The 23,103-nt window shown below is 37.6% G+C and overlaps 1 protein-coding gene across 6 annotated transcripts in view; it reads left to right on the plus strand.

Moving 5' to 3' along the window:
- Positions 1 to 23,103, plus strand: part of SLC26A7 (solute carrier family 26 member 7) — an 86,302-nt gene that overhangs the window by 59,732 nt on the left and 3,467 nt on the right. For all 6 annotated transcript variants that reach the window (XM_090137794.1, XM_090137793.1, XM_031590983.2 and 3 more), the window contains 7 exons: positions 6,037 to 6,143; positions 8,717 to 8,783; positions 13,835 to 13,972; positions 15,525 to 15,573; positions 18,617 to 18,717; positions 20,952 to 21,006; positions 21,095 to 21,198. In XM_090137794.1, coding sequence (XP_089993920.1) covers positions 6,037 to 6,143; positions 8,717 to 8,783; positions 13,835 to 13,972; positions 15,525 to 15,573; positions 18,617 to 18,717; positions 20,952 to 21,006; positions 21,095 to 21,198 — 621 coding nt within the window. The remainder of the gene's footprint in view (positions 1 to 6,036; positions 6,144 to 8,716; positions 8,784 to 13,834; positions 13,973 to 15,524; positions 15,574 to 18,616; positions 18,718 to 20,951; positions 21,007 to 21,094; positions 21,199 to 23,103) is intronic.

The raw sequence follows: 23,103 nt of genomic DNA on the forward strand, positions 1-23,103 counted from the left end.
TATCAGCTTAATATTACTACATATATTTGTTTCAGTTTTCTTTCAATTTGTTTATCAGCCCTCGGGAATATCCTGTTTTTACATCTCATCTCTCAAATCACGTTAATTTCTTTCCAGCTAGAATCCCACAGTTCTTGCTCCAGAGTCCTTTTCTGTCACTCACATGAAGGTCTCTTTTTTCAGTGAAAGTTTTCTGTCAGTCCCAGCACCTTCTTAGATTACGTCAGTCATTTCAGATCTAAGCTTCCTCTTTTCCACTGATATTTATTGTAAAAGAACTGTACATATTCATAACTGTATGCAATACAGCATTTCTCCTTCCTCTGATGTCTTCGTATTTTGGATGCTTCCAAGGTGTTGTTCCCTGAATTATCTGTGTTTTGTACACTGACCTGGAAATGACTTCTCTGGAATTTTTCATCTTTTTTGGGGAACTACCAAAAAGTTGATCTGGACTTCTTAAGTGTATCTCTCTTTTCATGTTATCAATTCAAGAATTGATTTCAATATCCTTCCTGAAGCCTAATTTCTTCTTGCTAAATAAGTTCCCCCTTTGTAAGGGAAAAGGTCAGTAATGTTCTTGTTATGTTATGTTCTTAAGACTGAAAGTCCCAAATGAACAGCAGCTATTTAAACTAGACAAAGACAGATAAAGGAGTGCCAAAGAAAAATATTATTTTGCGGTTAACTGTTGGACTTAGAAATGACCAAATGCAGGGAAAAGTATTTCAGTTAAACAACTATATAAAAGAGATTTAGAATATTCAACAGAGAAACATTACTGCATTTAAAGAGAAAAAATATTAGAAATTAGAATCATAGAATCATTAAGGTTGGAAAGACCACTAAGATCATCTAATCCAACTAGAACCCATGCCTGTGAGTGCTCTAGACCATGTCACTTTGTTAGTGACCTTTTCTTGAAAACCTCCGGGGATGGTGACTCTACCACCTTCCTGGGCAACCTGTTCCAATGTCTCACCACTGTTTTGGAGAATAAATTTTTCTCAGTATCCAACCTGAACCTCCCCTGGTGCAACTTCGGGACATTACCTCTCATCCTATTGCTCTTACCTGGGAAAAGAGGCTGAACTCAAAATCATCACAACCACCTTTCAGGTCATTGTAGAGAGTGATAAGGTCTCCCCTGAGCCTCCTCTTCTCCCGACTAAACTACCACAGCTCTTTTGGCCACTCCCTGTTAGACTTGTGCCCTCACCAACTTCATTATCTTTTTCTGGACACACTCCAGGGCTTTAATGTTTTTCTTACACTGAGGGACCCAAAACCAAACATATTACTGAAGGTGCAGTCTCCCCAGCGCTGAGTACAGATGAATGGTTACCTCTCTGCTTCTGCTGGCAACTCTATTTCTTATACAAGCCACGATGCCATTGGCCTTCTTGGCCACTTGGGTACACTGCTGGCTCATGTTCAGCCAGCTACTAACACTCTCAAATACTTTTTCTCCATGCAGCTTTCCAGCCAGTGTGCCCAAAGCCTGCAGCAATGCATGGGCTTTTTTGTAACTGAAGTGCAGGACTCGGCACTTGTTCTTGTTAAAGCTCATAAAATTGGCCTCAGCCCAGCAAGGCAGCCTATCAAGGTCCCTCTGAAGGGCCTTCCTACCCCCAGACAGATTGACACTTTCTCCCAGTTTGGTGTCATCTGCAAGCTTACTGATGGTGCACTCAATGCCCTCATCCAGGTTGCCAATAGAGGTATTGAACAGGTCAGGCCCCAGTACCATCCCCTGGAGAGAACTACTCATGACCAGTCACCAACTGGTTTTAACTTCATTCACCACCACTCTCTGGGCCCATCCATCCAGCCAGAATTTTTATCCAGCAAAGAGTACAGCTGTTCAGGCCAGGAATTGCCTTCTTCTCCGGGATAATACTGGATATGTCATTGCCTGATACTGTCATTTTTCTCCATGAAAGCTCTTTGTTTCAACCTCCACTTTAAATTATCACTGTTGTCTTCTATGCCATCTATAAATTTACTTAAAACACTTTACTTATCTGTAATGTGCAGAAAAACTTAGACCATGTGCAGCAAGAAAAAAGCCCAACAAGGTTTTCTACCAGCACTCTCACTGTATGAGTGAGTCGGTCAGGAAATGACCACAGCTAAGATAGAGTTAAAAGCAGACTTGTAAAAGCAGAAAGAATAGGAACAATTTATTGTAAAAATTACACATTCCTTTTGTGATACCATGATGTGAGAGGTACTTATGGATGCATTAATTGCATATGTATGCATATATTTTAATTTGTAAGGGGTATAATGAATGATACTAAAAACAATTAAGGTAGTGACAAGGTGGGGCTTAGTTTTGACAAGTGCCATTTAGCATCTTTCCAGAGAGGGTTTTCCAACACAAAGCCACCAATCTGTCAAACAATTTTGTCAAAATGGATTGGAGTAGGGGGATCAGGGAAGGTCTTTCATGAAATTTTGGAGCCCACCGGTGTAATTTCATGTATTTTAAAACATTTTAACATTTTATCCTCATGAGGGAGATAGCCTTTTAGGTTTGTTCAGGTATTCAATATGGTGGGGCCCTTCTTCTTGAGAATGCTCAGAAGGCTTTGCTGTATAAACAATTTTTTGCCGAGTAGCAAGCAAGCCAGCTCTTCTATGATAATAATTTTACATGAATGCTTCTAAGTTATGGCATACTAGGGAGATTTTTTTCTCTCTCCAGCATTAGCAGACATTCTACCCTGAGTTACATTACTTTTGCGGTAGCTAGTTTGAGTTGGATGGGAAGGGGTTTAAAAGTGCTTAATACATTGAGAGTGTGATTGCCTTAGAAATTTGTTTTAATTAACAATATTTATATCAGTCCATCTGTCTCCAGGGCAGTCAGTACAAACAGATACCCTCTCCAACTCTTGAGTATGGAATGCTTATGAAAATTATGCTAAAGTATCATACTCTACTATTAAGCATTTCCTGTTGTATCACTGCAGTGGACTTCACTTGAGTGCTTGAATACTGAATTTTGGTGCAGGGTACTCTGAGGAGCGTATGCATACATCAGTCATTTGTTTGGAGAAGGACTTTGGAGCATGGGTGTGCTACACAGCCTCCTTGCAGTCTGAGCTTACTCCTGAACTCCAGCACCTTCTCTGCCAAGGAAAATGCTGAATGAACAGGACTTTGATAGGATTCCCCTGGCTACATGCTGGTGATTGCAGTGTTGGAGCAACTCTTCACAGCCTCACAGTACAAATACTGAAAGGCTGGTCAGTGAAGCCATGTTAGGATATGATTCATCTCTTCCTAAACTAGGCACCAATGTAATCAGGTAGGGTTATTCTAAATTCCCCTCACTGATGAGCAAATCTCTTTTGATCATAGATCTAGATCATTTAGACTGCTCACTCAGCTGTAGACATGTATTCTGGAGATAGCTAATGTTAAGTGAAATGAGTCATACCTATACAGGCAATAGTTGTTCATCTCATTTTACAATAAGCAGTCCATTATCAGTTTTCAAAGTGGTACAGACACATTGAGTATCACAGTATTTTAGTATTACAGTTTAGTCATTGATTTAGAGAGTATTCTCTCATTTCTCCTATTTATATTCTTTTTTTTTTCCCACCCAGACCCTATTGCAGATTCCCCTCAATGGTGTATTTGTAGATCCTATGAAATTGAAAGTTCTAAGTGGAAACACTGCCTACAGATTTCAGAGAGTTGCTACATGTATGCAGTCATAGCATCTCCCAATACTTCTGATAATTTCTGGTATATGAAGGATTCAACATAAATCTGTATCTTCCACTTGTTTTTCTCCCTTTAGAATATTTTCAATTTATATAGTACAAGCATATTTTTAAGTTGGATTTTGTTTTGATTTTGGAGAATAGCACATACCTACAATACATTATCTCTAAGATTTGAAGAATGAAGTGGCTAGATTCTATCTGTCCTGAAGTATGTACTGACCGTATTGAAGTAAGAAACTTTTTATGTTTTTATGACTTCTTTGTTGAACCTTACATGAATTAAAAAAAATGTCTAGCAGATCAACATTTTCCTACAAATCTGATGATGCTCTACCTAAAAAATACTCACTCAAGGCCAATATAAATCACTGTAGTGTGATTGGCAAATGAGAATATGATTGTTTTGGCTCATATTATGTAAAATGGCAATCTCTGGATACAGTTAAAATGTCAGATACTAATGTCTGTTAAAGGGGCTCTCAACGAGTTTTCTCAGCATTCAGCAGTACTGAAAAATTCTGGGTTTGATTTTTCCTGTGTAGGCTTTCTACTTGGATTTTATCCTTCCTTTCTTTCTCAAGACACTAAGAACAATGCTGAAAGTCATGCAGCTGAGATTTAATTAGATGTGATATCGAGAATAATGTGATGACAAAGCTGTGCAGTAGAAGCAGATTGCTTGGTGTCAGGCTTTGTCAAATGTTCATCCTTACCAGAATTCTTGATCCAAATGAATTTGAAGTTCGTAGTTCTTATGATAGCCCTTTCATATTCAGAAAGCTTCTCAGCAACTGTGTAATGGCTTTGTAAGTTGTAGGATGAATTTTGTATTGATTAGTCAGAACTCAACATTTGTAATTCAGGAAGGTATTCTTTGCAAATATTTACACAATAATTTGTATAAGATCTCATTTTAAGATATTGCTGGAGACTGAGAACTGTTTCAATGAATGAGCCACCTCTTTCCTCCGCATCTGGATTGAGGAGACTGCAAAACATTTTGCAGCCATTAAGAATTTTGAAGACAGGAGAGGAAAAGCTTACTCAATAGATTCGTGTAGCCCCTCTGTGCATCATGAAGCATGAACTAGTACAGTATGGCTTACATTTTACAATTCATAAAATAACAGTTCTGAAATCTTCTTGAGCAAAATTCCTGCAGTTAGGCTGAAAGTATGCTGTTGTCTCTGGCTTTCCTAAGCTCAGTGAAAACATCAGAAAGGATAATTTTAACAGCAATTTGTGCCATTGCAGTGCAATCTGTTCCTGTGCAAACGTTATCAGAAAGTGCTGTAATGGTTGAAATGGACACCTGTGGAGAACAATATATTCACAGAAGTGAAAATACTTTCCATTCTTCTTTAACACTTTTTATTTGAAGATAAGGTGGCAGTCTTTGCTGAAGGATCCCTCAGGCAAAGAAATATGTGCTGGATATCCTTGACATCAGGGCTATATAAGAAATCAAGTCAGTTATACTTTTCTCCTTTTAATGTAAAAATCTGGATATCTCTATGTCACATATAGCATTATGGGATGGAAATATGAGTAATCTTTTCTGCTTAAAAATAAATTAAGACAATTTTTTGAAATGTAAACATTTCTTCTTCTTAACATTTAAAATTCCTTTCTGAAGCACATTTTGTTCCCGATATTCTTTGCATTTTTAAAAAAACTTAAATTTAAAATAAATTCAAAGTGTTGCTAATCAAACATTGAAAGACGGGGAAGCAATCTGAAAACTCACCATTTTAATGTCAACTGATTCATTCCTCAATAATTTTTAATTGTTATAGAGTTGGTTTAGTCAGCTGTACTCTGATAAATGCCACTTCTGATTAACTTCCTTGCAAATTATAATTCCCACTTAGGTAATTAGTGCGAGAAGAGCTCTCTGTGTGTGACCTTTAGAGTACTTCATTGTGTAAAAGGGAAGAAGGATTTTAGCTGTGTGCTGCAAAGAAGGTTGCAATAGCTTGCAATGTGAATAATCAATTATAGTTTTAACCAACCAACCTAGTTCATTTCAAATTAAGCTGCTACCACAACTACTTGTACTATTTTAAGGACCTCCAGAATGTTCTTCTGTGAGCATCAGGAAGAGCAGGATGTCCTGTTACACGTGTTCTACTGTGGAGAGATGCTGTTTTGATGATAACTCAGATACTTGCCAGTTCAAATATCTAAATGTTCACCTCTCAGAAACTATTGGTTTTTTTTATTTCTAACTCATAAGATGTACATCATTACAAAATGATCATCTAATCGTCTCTTTCTGTTTCCCTCCTTAAAGAGCATATGGGTTACTACCTACATGTTCACAATCTGCTTTGCTGCTAACGTGGGATTGTTGTATGGTGTTGTCTGCACGATAGTAATTGTGATTTTCCGCTTTCCCAGGTGAGATGTAATTTATTGAAATGTTCTAGTAGCACATAATTATGTCTTCTTTCTGGAACACTGCTTCACTGTTGGGATATACCTACACTACACTAAATTTAAAGGTGAAATCTCAGTTTTCAGTTGTACAGAATGCCGGGATGGCTGAGGTTGGAAGGGACATCTGGAAGCCATCTGGTCTCCAATTCCTGCCCAGGCAGATATGTATTACCACCTAGTAGTACGTATCTCTTTCACTCACTAGGTGAAAGTAGCACAAAGTCATCAGGATAGCCAACAAAACATTTTTCTTTCATTTCATACTCTTACTCGTGAAGAATATTTCTGACAAGACTTAGTAACAAAGCTCCTTTATCAACTCCTAGATTCTGCATTGCACAGGAGTTGCAAGCTGATGTTTGCCTTGCTAAAATACATTAATGAAAGATAATTGCATGACATTCTCTAATGCCTGAAATTTGCTTTATAGATCCCATCTATGAATTAGAGAAGTCAGGATGAAGTATCTAGAGCTGAAACAAATTCAGATATTCTTTTTTCATATATTACAGTTGCTAATTTTGATTAAGAGTAAAGGAAAAACATCGTTTGGGGTTTATGATCATTTCATACTACAGAATTAATCCTTAACTCACCAGTCCTATGAATGACTTGCTGCCTGCAGGCAGCTGTTTGCAAGAGCATTTAATTGCACAGGAATTAAATACAATATAGACAGCTCGATTAAATGCTTGTTAAAGTTATGCAGAGCTCTGTTCTTACAGAATAATTTGCAGAATCAGCGTGAAAATAGCTCAAAATTGCAAATTATAGCAAATGGTTTCTGCTTGAAACAGTCAGAACCTTACTGGTAACCCCCTGCTGCTCAGAAAGCTATTGATAAATTCTTCTAACAAAGAAAAGTTTCCATGTTATTTACACATTTGGATGTCTGTTGATCTGCAACAGAAAAGGGAGGGATATTTGAAAAGTAGGATCCTCTGTTGTCCAACCAAAACCTCAATCTGAACCTGCACTAGTTAACTAAGTAATACTCTTTCCATTGATTTATGTGGTCTTCCATCAGGTTGTACAGGATTGTCCATGCAATTTAAGGGCATCAAAAGAGCTTACAACCTTAAAAACTGTACTGCACAGGTGAGGTTATCATGAGAATATGCAGTAAGTCAGCCAGGCATGGCCAAAAGTGTCCTGACTAATGACTGTTGCAAAAGATTTAGAAGCTAAAGCATGAAAAATAACTTGATGATTTATTGTGAAATCTCCGTTCAGACACCAGAGTACTGGACATGGTATGTTACATATCAAGATGCATTAAAAACAGCAGCAGCTACAGTAAGATTTATGCAGACAAGAAAGAACAGCTGAGTTTTGCAAGCCTCATTTAGCCAACCCCAGTACTTGCAAATACTCCCTGTGCATTGCCTTGTCTAGTTCTGGGTTTACTCTCATTGCCTAGCTTTAGGCACAGATCTCAGATGACAGCTAGCTTTATAGACTTCTTGTTCTGCACTTTAATGCATTCCTGCAAAGGATGTATGGATGCAGAAAGTCCTATAAAAACTGCCTGTTCAAGGCAACTTTCCGCTGACCATATAGAGAGCATAGGGACACTGTTTTTTCCAACTGAGTCCTCCACTTTGACAGCTAGAGTGCAGCGTTCTGCTTTGTAGTACAGACAGGCACCAGTTTTAACTACTAATAAATCATCCTTAAAGTTTAAAGGTAGAAAATGTTAATTAAATCTCTGAACTTTTGAAGTGGTAGTTTATGTATTAGCTGCCTTGATTTGAGACTAGCTCTCTGGCCAGATTTAAAATGGTAATGAAAACTAAAATAAAGATTTTATTATTTGCAGTTGAATAAAATAAAATTCTATTAGATTTTCAAAGTGATCTGCTGTAATTCTGAAATTTGCCATTTACTCTTTTGACTGCATTATCATTATGATAAATAAGCTTTATAAGCAGAAAAAATACATATGCAGAAAAATATATATGGATAGCATTGTCATGGAATCAGAATAGTTTGAGTTGGAAGATATCTTAGAAATGATCTTGTTCCAACCACCCTGCCATGGGCAGGGACACCTCCCTCTAGACCATGTTGCTCACAGTCCCATCCAGCCCAGCCTTGTATGCTTCCAGGGAGGGGGCATCCACCAGCTCACTGCGCAACCTGTTCCAGTGTTCCTGTTCCTGTTCCACCCCCACAGTAAAGAATGTCTTCCTAATATCTAGTCTAAATCTGCCCCCTTCCAGTTTAAAGCTGTTTCCCCTCATCCTCTTGCTACCTGCCCTTAGAAAAAGTCCCTCCCCAGCTCTCCTGTAGGTCCCTTTCAGGTACTGGAAGGCTGCAATGAGGTCCCCCCAGAGCCTTCTCTTCTCCAGGCTGAAAAGCCCCAGCTCTCTGCCTGTCCCATAGGGGAGGTGCTCCAGCCCTCTGATCATTAAATAATTGTCATAATTGTCATACATTTAAACTTCTGTGTTACAGTTTTGGGGTATCTTGCTCTATCTGTTCATGTCTACTAATGATTTGACTCACATATTTTCTGTATGTATTGATTACAGAGCAAAGACACTGAATTTGAAAAATATGAAAGAAGTGGAATATAAATACAAAACTGAAGATAATTGTGTAAGTTAAATCCAACCTCCCTCTTTTTTTTTTTTCTTTTCTTTTCTTTTTTTTTTCTCTGTGTCGTCCTAATTAAGGCTTGTTTGTCTTCTGTAGTTGGTTACCAGATTATAATCAGTGTGTCCTTTCTTATGAAAGGGCACTTCAAAACTAAAGCCAGGGTGACATAGTGAATAGAAAAGTAGCCTTGAATCTCAGGGAATTGGACAGCTCTTTCTATGTTCTTGTCAGATTTCCTCATTTCCTGAAAGTTCTTTGGTACCCCCACCATCCACTATCTCTTTTCTGCTCCTGACACTGCCACCAGCCCCAGTGAGGAGGCAGAGGAGGCCATGTGTGAGAGGCAGCATCATGAAGTGATGAAGCTGCTTCATGCACCTCGCTTCTCAGGCAAGTGTATGCTCATGTGATAAGTGGATGTAAGCATTTCTCCGGAAGACTGTGATGTTTAAATTTGCTTTGTACAAACTTAAACCTACCAACCAGAGGTTTTAAATTCCTTTGGTCATTTTCATTACAATTACCATCAGAGCTGCTTGTGGTCAAGCCTGTGGTAAGAAGAAATGGGTAACAACCCAGAGAGGTGACCTCCCTTCTCCAAAATGAAGCTTTAGATCAATAGCCAACAGAAAAGTGGAACCATGTGTCCTACCAGCACAGAGTCCAGTCACTGGGACATCCTGAGCTCTCCATCATGACAGTTTCTGTTGTGTCTGCTTTCCTTTCCTAATAACTGTGAAGGGTCAAATGTAATATGTTCACAGTTATTACCTGTTATTTTTAAGAAGCTCTCTTCTAAATATTCTTTTTCTGGCAAATGTTTTCTATCAGAGCTATCTGGGGCTCAACATGCAAGCTTGGGTTGGGTGGTTTTACTGTTCTGGCATGCTGAACAATGCTGGAATGTGAGAGGCACATAAGAATGGAGGGTACTCTAAAACATAAATTTAAGACACTGTTATTGAGGCTGGCCCAATTGTCAATTATTATTATATCACTTTTCATTCTTGAGGAAACTGTTAGAATAACTTTGTCAGAGATGGGCTACCAAAATTTGCCTGCTTTTATTTTTTATTTGCTTTTGTATCAATTCATACAGTATTTGTACAAATCCCTGTGCATCTTTTTTTTTTTTTTTTTTTAAGCTAACTACTCCCCAGCTTCTTAATCATTAAGATTAATGCCAGCCACCAAGTAATAACAAACTAGTGTCTGCAGGCACTGGGGAAAATAACATTTTGTTAAGAAAGCAAATTGCTCAAGAGCTTATTATACAAATAAAGGAAAATATTTTTAAGATTTATAAAAAATGCTTTTAATTTAATTTATGGAGCCACTGGGTTGCAGCAGTCATTTAGGGTAATTTTTAATGTATGTATGTTAGAGTTATCCATGTTCCTCTGGTAAATAACAGCTTAGACATAAGTAACAGAGCTTTTTAAACACAAAAATATGCAAGCTTAATGATCTACCCTGCCATTACAGTCTGTGGATTTATAGGGATTATTTCATCCGTAGGAGAAAAGACACTTTAATGTGGAAAAAAATCAAGAGGGTATTTAGAAGCTTCTGTAAAACAAATTGCATCACAGGAATTCACTGACATGAATTCTTATCCAAACATAGAGCTGTGCAGGACATGAGGGGCTATTGTAAGCATCCTAAGTGATAGAGGGAATAAGCCACCCATAATGACCATGGGGCAAGAACATGACAAAAAAGAAATGCATTTTTCTTAGAACTGTTCTTCTTAAGACAAGAGCTAGAACTCAACTTGAGTCAAGAATAACTGAGTCAAATTTGGGTTGCCCATTCTAGGCAGAAGGTTATACCTAAGTCTCCCTTCTGCTTGAATGTGTTTCAGCAGATAGCCTTTCTCTTGCAGAGGTATTTGATTCTATGATTCTACAGTTTGAATCTTTCCCATCTTTCACCTTTTTGATCACCAGAGACTTTGATCTTTGCACATCTTTTTATTTTTCTTTTATTTTTATCTTCTACTTGGTCAGCTCTGTTATGGCACCGAAGTTCTCACTTGTCTCCACACCAAGCTCTGTGTAGGATAGTTTTTAAGGGAACCTGTAGGATTTCAGATTATTTCTGCATTCAACCATGTATTGCTCTCTGTTTTGTCCTGTTTTAGAGCCTGGTTTTCATACAATTTTGGCCATTTTAATTGCCAGTTAAGCTTTGTCATTTGACTGACTTTTTTGGTGTTGTGATGTTCACCATAATCAGATTCAAAGGTAAACCGTACAAATCACAATATGTAGACTGGGCTTCACTGCCACAGTTCTGGATATTTGAAATGTTTAAGTCTGTATGATGGCTGCTGCAGTGGTGTCCAAGAGATTGCCATGTTCCCAGAAGTCTGAATAATAGCTTGCAGTGAGGAGGTAGTTAGTGTGGTTTGTGGTAAAGATTTCCAGTCCTATTTTGCTTGAAGGTCTGTTGGGAAAATTGTTTCTTCAATGCAATCCCATGCTTCTTTGAACGACTACACAAGTGGTCTCTGTGTCAACTCCACTTACTTCTGTTTGAGTATGGCCTAGTTAAGTAACTTTAAATGTCTCTGACTTTTGTTAGGAAGAATTGAAACTTTTGGAGCTTATATTCTCTTTCGAAATCTCTGAGATTTTTATCTCTTTGTTTGTTTTTTTTTTAACTTCTGATTACTCGTTGTCATGAGCAGTTCATTTTGGGGAGCTGACACTTGCATAAATTAGATTATTTTTTTTGGTAGTGAAAACTATTTCAGTAGTGAAAATAAATATTGAGATTTTTTACCGTTTTACTTTTAATGTTCAGTTGTGGATTCAAGGATCCTATTTTTCCATCATCTGCTTGCAAAACGCTCTGAACTTTCACAAATAATCTTGAGATCCCCTACCTCCATGAAAGACACACCTAAAAGGCAAATTAATTCTACTGTGTTTTTTCCAACTGGGCCATATTAGTAGTTATTATGGCTATTTAAAGATCTTTGGTTGTGTGCCAGTTGGGTAGAAAATGCTCCTGAAAATACTGGTAAGCTTTACGGGCTATACATGATCCTTCTTATTTCTAATTTGAGCACTAGATGCATAAAAACTTAATACAGTTATTTATTTGAATATAATCAAATAACATTATAAATAAATGTAGTATCTTTTACTAGATAAGATAATACACTTGGAAAAGCAGAAGACTTTAACAGCCAACAGACCTTTCCTCAAGTCTGAAATGCAAGAAGCAGACACCAAAGCAAGTGAGAGCTGCTGCACAATGAGTTAGGTCCATCTCAAATAGTGACAGAGAGGAAGTATTTGGTATCTATGATACCATATATGATTATTTCCTAAGGAAAAGAGATGCACAGTGTATAACCTGTGGAAAGTGGATATATCACTAGAATTAGGTTAATTCTGTCCACTTACAAAAGCTGCATCTCAATTAAGCTAGTGATGATAATACCCAATATAATATATTTTTATATATATATATGAGGGCTGCTCTGAAAGTAATGCCTTCTCTTTTATTATGTTGGCCCACAGTGTCAGAGGCTAATTTTGGTGATAGTAGAGGCTGAACCTTCCCACCAGTATTCCATTACATTTTGTTGTCATGTGACAGATGGCAGCAGAGGGGCAACGTGGCATCAGACTTGGAAGTGCAGATGAAGCAAAGATATATCACTGAATTCCTTCGTGCAGAAAAAATGGCACACACAGACATTCATTGATGCTTTCTCAATGCTTATGGAGACCAAACAATGAATATTAGCACAATGACTGTGTGGGCAGTGTTTTCCTAAGAATGACACTCACATAGACATCTGTGAAATGATGGGTCACTTCTGCTGGTGCAGTTTTTTGCAAGCACAGCATGCAGGCTCTTGTTCATTTCTGGTGAAAATGCATAGATAATTGTGGTGACTATGTTAAAAAATAGGTTTTTTACCTGAGAGTTTGCTCTATCAAATAGCATTATTGTGCTCTTTGTATCTTTTGTAGTTTCCATGGAAATAAATAGGAGTATTACTTTCAGAGCAACCCACATACCTATACACATTCTTACTAGCTTTTGACAGTGTTTTATAAGTTCATCTTAAGAACAAGAGAAAAATTGCTTATTCTGTGGGAAATGTTCTTCCTTGGTAGCTGGGCGTTTCTGACTTTTGTCTGTTTTCCTTCATTATTTGTTCTGGTGTGTAACAGCTGTGCTTTGAGTTACAGTTTCAGTGATGTTTGGATGAAACTTTTTAGGAAAAAAATGCAAAGACAGGATCCAGAGTAGCTGATGGTTCTTTGTGTGCACTAGCTATGTTAAAATGTGTCCCTCAGACTAAGTCTGGATCCAGTTGGTACAAGTAGGACCATTACGAATTTGCACTTGCTCAAGAGCTCGATGAGGTGAGATTGGCTCCAGGAAGATTTTTTTCCCAGGCAGGAGCTTCAGCTATTAGCTGTACCTGTAAACGATTCCCAGCTCTAGCTCAGGGAGCTATGAGAACAGGGTTGCAGGGTTGGTGGGATTTCCCTCCACTACTAAAGTCAGTGCTGGCTTTTTTCATTTCCATGGAGAAATATGCCTGTTGTACTATGATAGTCCTCAGGAGTCTGAGGTTAACATTATGAGTGTTCCCCAGACCAGACACAGTGTATACTCCCAAATTTTGTCTAATTTTTCCAGTACATATGTTTGCTCTATAGAGGATGTTCCCAGTCTGTAACCCTTGTCTTGTCTGTGTCTACAGATTTTGTCAACTGAAATAGTGCTCCTCCCATTTGCCTGATGATAGTTCTTGATACTGTGCTTTGTAATGAATGTGATTTTGCTTTTGTGTTAACTTGAATTACGGATAATTTTCCTTGTAGATTTCTTATTTCCTCCTTAAGTCCAGTTGCATCAAAGCTGATCAAGGCAGCTATCTGTTAACATCCTCACAACACAAAGTTAATTCTGGATTGATTTACAGGAATTATCAGGATTTTTAAAGAAATCACTTTTATTTATATATATTTCCAAAATGAAGATAAACTTTGCAGCGTTTTGTTTATTTCACTCCACAGGAATCATTAAAACAGGTAACCGTAGTTTCAGTCAGCAACCCATTAGTCTTTCTCAACGCCAGAAAGTTTCATGCAGACCTGATGAAGATAATCCAGAAGGACAGCATGAGCAGCCAGGCACGTGAAGATGTAAACAAGGTAGGATGTGCTACATGCTTCAGTTATCATGGTGACAGTACTGAAGTTCATGATTACTTTCCCTGCATTTTGTAGAGAATGCCATCAGATGCTGAAAAAGATTTTTTTTGTTTAAAGATAATGTTGCAAATGATTGATTTAGGATTAAATTTAGTTAATCTAATTTTAATCAGAATAAATACATATTTTTTCTTATAATTATATGAAAATATTTTTTCTCTGTTATCTCTCTCCGTATGGTCCTGTAAAAGACCATAAAGGACTTATAATTGCAATAGAATTAGAAAAACAGTACAAATAGATTCAAGTTTTCCTCTAAGATAATGTTCTTTTCCATTTTCTATACTATTAGTATTGGAAAGCAAATAGCACACAAAAAAATTACTTGTTTTTTGGAAAATGTCCCAGAAAAGGTCGTATTTTTTAGGTTTATTTGCACACAACTACTGCACATTCCTACAATGTTCCCTAAAAGGGAAAAAAAATACACATTATTCTTTCTATCATTACAATGAAAGCATTTCAGTACAATAAGATAAAAGGCTAACTGTAGCCGAATTCATCCAGTTTGATGAACTGGACTGAGGAAACCACAGCCATTTCCTAAATGGGTTGTTAATAATTAAGAACTGAATAATCACAGAATGATTGAATGGCCTGGATTGAAAAGGGCCGTAATGGTCCACAACCTGTGCAGTTGCCTGCTGAAGAGCTGTGCTGCCAATACCTATTCTTCATTGTTAAGAAATTCAGCTCTGAAATTTTGCTGCTTTTCCCCTTGGTTCTGTTAGCTAAACTGATTAGTATGATTAAAAAAACCCTCTAAATTGACAGATATTAATTAGGATTTGCACTGGATTAATTTATTCATTAATTTAATAAGATAGCAAGTTAATAAGTTAATTTAGAAGTTTATTTATATGTTAGTAAGGAGGGAATTGTTATCCTTTGTCTATTCTAGAAGTTACTTGGCAATGCAGCTACCTGAAATACAGTGCATAGTGTATGGTACCTGTGTGGAATAACTGTCTTTCTATCAAACACAATGGAAGTGAAAAAAATTGTGGTTTGAATTTTGTTTCTGTGCTGTATTTCTCTTATATTGACAACACTCATGTGGAAATCATTATAAAAACATTATCTGGATAAAGGTAACTTGTTAATAACTTTGTGTGTCAGAATTGTTCTCACAAAAATCTAAATGAGATTTCATCATGTAGAATGTGAGTCAGAAGCTAATCTTATAACATTTCTATCAAAAGCAAAATTTTAGTTACAAGCATTAGAGTGGATCCAGACATCATAGAGACTGAGTTGTGTGGGAAAAAAAAAGGGGGGGGAGACATCTACTTGATAGGTCTTTAGAAAAATAATGAAGGTCTTACTCAGCAAATATATCCAATAGACTGTTGCATACAATCTGATTTTGAGAGAAGGAGTTAACTTTGATATAGAGAAACAGAATTCTTGTGTATTGCACTGATTTTCTTTGGTTACTCTGCATCGGATTCGTTTTCCTTGGTATGCTAATTGTTCATTGCTTTTATTTCAGTGTGAGCAGAACACATTACTCTGCTCATTTTCCAATGGAGGTTGTCATGGTGAGTTTGTTATCTATACATTATATTAAAACCAGGATGGATGTAAGTGCAAAATAGCTCCAGATTTTTCTATTTATTTCTAGGCGAATTCAAATTGTCTGGCAACTTATACTGTTTCAGATAGATCACACATTCAGTGAAGCATGAGTTCTAACAACTGTTAAACTCCATTAACCTTGGCCTAATGGTCTAATGGTCTAATGGTCTTGGCCTAATGGTTTTATTCTGTTCTTGACTGACTTTTTAAGATTTCAAAAGAGAGGAACCAATGAAAATACATTTTCTGTAGGAGTCTCTTATTTCACACAAATCACTGTATGCACACTGCTTCAGGTATGGAGTGGGAGCGTCACTAAGAACATTGCTACCTTCCTTGGTCTTCAGCCAAGGCCTAATAAACCACTTTGTTAAGCTCTGCTCCTGAGTTGTTTTTAGTTCACGGTGAGACTTGGACATTACTATGCAAAACTAAAAATAGGATGGGATGAGAACCATGCGAAGTCTTTGTGGTCTTTGAAAGCACTGAAGAGAAAAACTCAATAAATGTCAGTTGAACAATCAGTGACACTATGGCCACCAGTGCAGTACAGTATAACACAGTTTGCTTTCAATTAGGGATTATGCTGAATGATTCTACTCATCCCACAATTTATTGGGCTTAAATCAAACCAGAGCACACACATTCCCCTGGGACCGCTGCAACAACCTTTTGCAGAAGATACTTTATACAGATGACTTCATTGTGGAGGGAATTCCAGTGCAGTGTTTATTTAAAACACGTACAAGCACTGAGACCTCAGTAGGGAATCTGATCTGGGGGCTGTTTTCTGACAGTTCACACTTATTAACTAGGCTCATGACATTTTTATGATATTGCAGTGTTTACTTTACTTGGGTGTGATAGAATGCTTTCTGCAACACGCAGTAACGCAATGACGATGGCTCTTGAGGACTATACAGTGCTGTACTGTAAAACGGTAAATAAGTGAACAGCACTGGATTTGTGAAAAGTCTTTTGGAAGGTCTTGTCAGTATGCATTTCAGTCTTCATTTGAATAAGTTGGTTTCTTATGTTACAGAAATGACAGACAAAGGAACTTATTTTTGGTTTCCCTGAGGACTTAATTGTTATGTGTTATACTGAGCAGAATAGGGTGACTCTTCATGGGAACTTAAAACAAAAACTGGAGAGAAAAAAAGAAAAAGAAAAATCCCTTTCAAAGGGTAATAAAACAAGGGGCTTGAATTTTTAGGAAGGGGGGGAAAGGAAGACATAATCCTTATTCACACAGCAGTCATCTTGGAAAGCATGGCAGCTTTCTCCAATCTTTCCCTTCTACCTTTAGGGAATACTGATTTGACATTGTCTGTATCAGCACGATGTTAAATAGCTTCTGCTGCCTTTGCCCAATTGTTCAGAGAAGCAATAGGTCGGTACCTGCAACCCCTCCACTGAAATGCAGGATGCCAGCTGGGTGGGAGAGTAATGCAAGATCAGCACTGCCTCTGTATATGCATTTGTACATGTGTGAGCGTGACTTGAGCTTCACAAGGTTTGTCAAGATTTCTGAGTATAATAATACTAGAATTTTTTCATGTTGTACCAGTCTAACATCAGCTAAGCACAGTTCATGTGTAAGGTGATATCAGCTTCTGTGCTGGGATGCAACATTTCTAGGCTAAAGCAATTTGTATTGTTATCCTTCTGTCCTTTCCTATTCATTTCCTTTTCTATTTCTTATTTTTTCAGCTATTCTGAAGTAAATTATGTGCTATTACATTTATTCAAAATCTATTCTTGAACTGTCAAACATTGTTTTATGTAAGCAGTGTAACAACCAAAAAGGGAAAATCAACCCCAGGGCATTTTTTAAAGTAAAACTTTTGGAACCTGCAGATGGAATTGTGTATGTGCTTTGTGAGGGAATAAGTAACAGAGATAAAAGGTTCTTCTGTTTTGGAAACAAAGGAGGTGTGTAGAAAAGATGACAGTGAGTAGCCCAGCAGATCTCGTAAATCCTTCCTGGGTTTCCACTACAGTAATGCCAGTCTGCAGGTTTCCTTTGAAATTCCTTATTTTGTTTGCAATGCATTTCTTCATGTATGCTGGATGGCAAATCTCTGGAGGTGCAAATCCAAAAGGCTCTGACTCTCAGACTCCTGTCAGAAAGGAATTAGCACCATTATAAATCTACTCGACAGGGAAATACTACACCCCTCCAGGATTTTAAAGTCTTTTCCTCTGCTACCTCAAAACCATGTCTATTAACCTATCTTTGCATTCAAAATAACTCTCCTTTTTTGAGTTTTATGTTTTATGATAACTGATATTAAAGCTGTTATTTGTCCACAGAGCAGTGTAAATAAGATGTACATTATTTTCTTGTCTTCCTTTTATGAAAGCCAGGAATCATCTATGTGCTAGTTCAGGACACACTTACTATAGTATGTACTTAGATTAAGCACACGGTAGCCAGGGGCTGAAGAATGAATATAAGACCTTCACACATCTTACATTTTTTTCTCTAGCATCAATATGTGATAGTGTATGTATGTGAAAAATAATCAGATAAAAAACAGGGAAAATGAATCACTCCACTTTACATACTTTTCTTCCTTATAGGAGAATATTAGTTAAAGCAGAAGAAAGTGTTTAGGTACTACAGAAATGAATGCAATATCAGAATCTGCAAGAGATATTTGCTCTGTGAATCCCACGTGAACTTTCCCAAACGAGCCAGGCTCATTTAGAAATTTAAATGTGAAGACGAACTTCTTTTTTTTTTTTTGTCCTTGAGAGACTGTTTCTATCTATTACATCTTGCTAATAATGTATTCTGCCTGTCATCACCTCATTCCATTGCTCCGATGGTACTTCATTTGTGCTTTTAAACAGTGCCATTTGCTTAATGCATATCCCAGTACACAATAGGCAAATTTACTATGATGTTTTGGGCTCATTTTGTTGAACTTTCATTATTCTTATAGACATTTCTTGACTTATCCCTGGTAATTAAAATTTTCTCTTCCATCAAATGTGCAGGCGAGTCGCTGCAGCCAGGTCAGAGTGAGCGACGCATTTTGATATTGGACTGCAGTGGTCTGAATTTCTTTGACTACACTGGAGTCTCCATGTTGCTTCAGGTATTAGTAATACCAGATACATTCTGTACATTAAAATATATAAATACACACACAAGTTGTTCAAGTCAGCTACTAGTCATACCACTTACAATGGATAAAGGGGGTAAGTCATGAAAGAGATGACCAGAGATTTGGTACTGAACTGTGTTTGTATAAAATTATATACAAATAACTTATATTTAATGGAGCTGCATTTCAGAAAACACTTTCTTTGCTGTTATTTTCATTTTTTTGTGTTTTTTTGTTGTTGTTGTTGTTGTTGTGGGTTTTTTTTTGTTTTTGTTTTTGTTTTTTGGGATTTTTTTTTTGTTTTTAATTTTAAAGCTGATTTATCTCACATCACACTGTCAGCTTTAAAATTTCAGTTTTTATTTCTGTGACTTCATCTGTATGACCTACTTTTTTCTAAGCCAGGGGTCTTAATGATCTCCATGTTCTCTTCTGTGGCTTACATACCTAGCAAGCTGGGTTCTTCAGGCATGACAGAAGGTCCAGGAAGCTCCCAAATGACCAAGAAAAGCAACAACATAATGATCAGCACTATACAGCAAATGAAAAAATATGTTCAAAAGCTACTTTCTATTTCCATCGGGTTTGGCACTTAATAGATTTGCAGTGGGTACAGATTTAATTGGTTGTGCAAGGTTTGGTTCACGTAATTTTTCTGTTTAAGATAGAAGACTAAATTTGAATCATCATAGAATCATGGAATGGCCTGAGTTGGAAGGGACCTCAGGGATAATCAAGCCCCACCCTGCTACAGGCAGGGCTGCCAACCTCCACATTTAATACTAGACCAGGCTGCCCATGGCCCTATGCAACCTAGTCTTGAACACCTCCAGGGATGGGGCATCCACAACCTCTCTGGGCAGCCTGTTCCAGCACCTTGCCACTCTCATAGTAAAGAACTTTCCCCTGACGTCTAAACTAAATCTTCCCTCCTTCAACTTAAAACCATTTCCTCTTGTTCTGCCATTATCTATACTTGTAGGCTCCTTTTAGGTACTGGAAGGCTGCAATGAGGTCACCCCACAAAAAGCTGAAATTGTGTTTCAGCCCAGGCTTTTTCTTATCCTAAGTGTCTTCTCAGTTTGCTGAACTGATTTAAAAAAAAAAAAAAAAGTGTTAAATTAAAAATAAGCATATATGTGGGGACATAGTTAGAAGGCAAACTGCTATGAATAAGTAAGGTGAGTGAGAATTACTCTTTATTACTTCTTCCCTCAAAAAAAAAAAGAACATTCAATAAAATCAGTAGGAAAAAAATAAGTAGTTTGTCAACTGATTCGCAAAAGATCTGTGAGACCTCAGAACTACGGATTAAATCCGAGCCATTTGACAAATCTGTGGGACACAAATCCATGCTGGCCTATAGCATAGATGAAGGCTTAATGACAAAACTGTGTTACCCATAGGAGGAACGTGTTCAACATTTTACAGTCCTTCCCTGTATATCATCACTACCACTGGAGTTAGAGGGATTTTTAATGTGGAACATGCTTCTGGGTCCTTTTAAAAGTAGGTTATACTGATGATGTTCTCACTGAATCACTTCTCTTTTCTCAATTGTTCCACTTCACATGGATTAGTTAAGCATTTTTTTTGCAACAGGGACTGCTTTGGATGTTTCCTTGTCTGCCAAAAAAAAAAAGACCCTACTCTTCTTCTAGAGTTATTTTCATTTTTTATTACTTTCTAGCTTATTGAATACCTAGTCTCTGTGAAACTGCACATTTCAGAGAAAGAATAAAGAACATCTTGCTGCAGAATGCAGCATGCTGGCTATGGTACTTATTTGATAGACTGCTGGAAGTTGGACTAGATTACTTTTAAAGGTCCCTTCCAACTCTAAGGATTCTAAATCCAATACTTGACTTTGTGGGCTGGTAGGTAAGCTTGTGGAAAAGAGCTGGGTAAACTTGCAGAAAAAGGCATACTGGAAAAAAATGCATACAAATGTTATTTTAAATGGTACATTATTAATTAGATTTTGATCAGATTTTTTTACCAGCAAAGCTGTCGAGCACTTTGCAGACAGGGGAGGAAATGATGCTTTCCTGCTGAGCATGGTTCAGTGCTGTTTGTATTATGGAGGGGCTCTCTCTGGTGGCTGTTGTCAGTATAGTCTGAACAGCAGCACGCCGTGCTCTGCCTATTTGAATATGTTCTTGTTGGGTGTGGTGTTGGTGTTTTAAACCCTTTTTTTTTTTTTCCCCACATTTTCACACCTATAGATTTACATGGATTGTAAAAACAGACACATTGAAGTGTTGCTCGCATGCTGCAAAGGCAAGTATCAACTTACAGCAAAACTTTCAACATTACATTTATATATTCTTGCTACTTTATCAGTGTTCATATGTTTGTTTTGCTACAGCTTCCTTGATTAAAGCAATGCAGTATGGTGGAAATCTCGAATCTGAAAACCCCATCTTCTTTGAGTCTATTTCTTCAGCAATCGGTGCCAGTCAAATTCCCAGGGTGAGGTTTACAGCAGGGGTAGGGGAGGGCTGGGGGCTCCTTGGGTGCTCACTGAGCTTTGAGAAAGCTTTCATTTGGGAAAATGTCATGTATTCAGTGAGCCTGTTGTACAGAAATATTTTATCTGTATACTCTGCAGCCAGTCCCCAGTCTCTGGATTGCATTTACCACTTTTTTCTTGCTTGCACTCTCTTCTTGTCCCCTTCTCTCCTTTTGCAGTAACTTCTCAGTCTTCTATGCCGAATCCAGAAGTGTGTTGTGTTGTTCATTAATCTGGGTATATGTTCCATTGGAAAGCATAATAACATCTCAGAATAACCAACACAGCCTCTTGGTGAGGCAAATTATCTTCTATTCTGTCATGCATTGCAAAGCAACACTCTGTTCCTCAACCTGCGTTGCTTAAAGCAGCACATCTCTGCTGTTAGCACAGTCATTGGCCATAAGGTGCACATACGCTAAGTAATAGAGAAGTGAGATAAACTGAAGAAGGGTACTGTGCTAGTCTGACCAGAACACTTTGGCAGATTTGTTTGAAGCTAATAATCCTATGTCTGCCCTGCAGTGCAGAGTGCTGTGCTGGCTCACTGGTGGGAAGAGGAGAGAGGAACTTTATGTGGTGGAAGGGAGAGCTACAGGGAGAAGGAAGAAAAAAGGTTGTCTTAGAAATTGAGGCTTGAGGCTTGAAAGTGCATTTGCTCATATATTTATTTGCTCGATAATAAGTCTTGCAATCCTTGCTAGAAGACTATAAACCTGGGCCTTCCTTATAATGGAGTCTGTTCCATTCTAATGTTCAGTGGGAAATATGGTGGACTGGATGATCTTAGAGGTCTTTTCCAACCTTGGTGATTCTATGATTGTAATCCCTGTGCAACTGAGCGTGCATTATAAGCAGTGTGCATTCCTGTGGTTGTATTTATGATTCCAAACAAGAGTAGAGCTCCTTTCAGAGCCCTGTTCAAGAGATATTAAACTAATCACGGTCTGCAGTATTTGTTTTCACTTTTCTCCCCTTTACTGTGATCTGACATGTTACCAGTAAAATTAGAGTTGCTCTTGAACAGAAAAATAAAATAAAAAAATAAAATAAAAGAAATCATTTTTCAATGATTTATCCAGATGAAGTGATTTCACTCTGTTAGTCTGGAGGATTGACTGGGAAAAGTATGTTCTCTTCAGTGCTTTTCAACATTTCTTTTTGTTGCTCTGCAAAAATTAAAAATAAAAAAAAATCAAATGGCAGGGTAAAATAATGGGGATGGCTATTGTATATTTTGTCTGGGCCTGATTAGATGAATTAGGATGACTGTCATGTTATAAAAGATCTGAATTCTTTATAGACACCAGGTAACCTTTCTAATGTTCCTGTGAGGTAGCTGGTATTCCCATTTTATGGGAATGGGGAATGGAAAGGCCAGGAGAAGTATTCAAAGTAAAAAGGAGCTCAAGTCCATTTTGCCATGACTTGAGAACATGCTACTACCACACCTGATAAGCAAACTGGTGAAGTGGTGCACTCTGAAAGACTTGGATATAGTCTGAAATTCCGAGTGTAATTAAGTATAGATTAAGCATACATTAGTATGCTGCTGATGCCTCTTTATAGTGTTTAAGATACATGGTTTGGTTTCTCAGTGTGTTCATTGCCTTTCACATCGGAAGATAAAAAAAGGTGGGCAGAAGTAAAGTGGCGGGGTGATCTCACTAGCAGCACCATGCTGTAACTGGGGCCAAGATGCTGAGGTCAGCAGGAAGTGTGAGAAAAGAAGAAGTGGCAGAAAAGAATACAAAAGAGCAGATGATGGAGATTTATGGAAAGTGTTTTGTCTGGGTTTCCATTTCTGATCCCCCCACATCAGAATTTCAGTGGAAGAAGGCAAGAGGCAAGAGGACTTGGTGGTT

This window comes from Phasianus colchicus, chromosome 3 (assembly GCF_987193195.1).
Source record: "Phasianus colchicus chromosome 3, bPhaCol1.hap1.1, whole genome shotgun sequence".
NCBI classification, from domain to species: Eukaryota; Metazoa; Chordata; class Aves; order Galliformes; family Phasianidae; genus Phasianus; species Phasianus colchicus.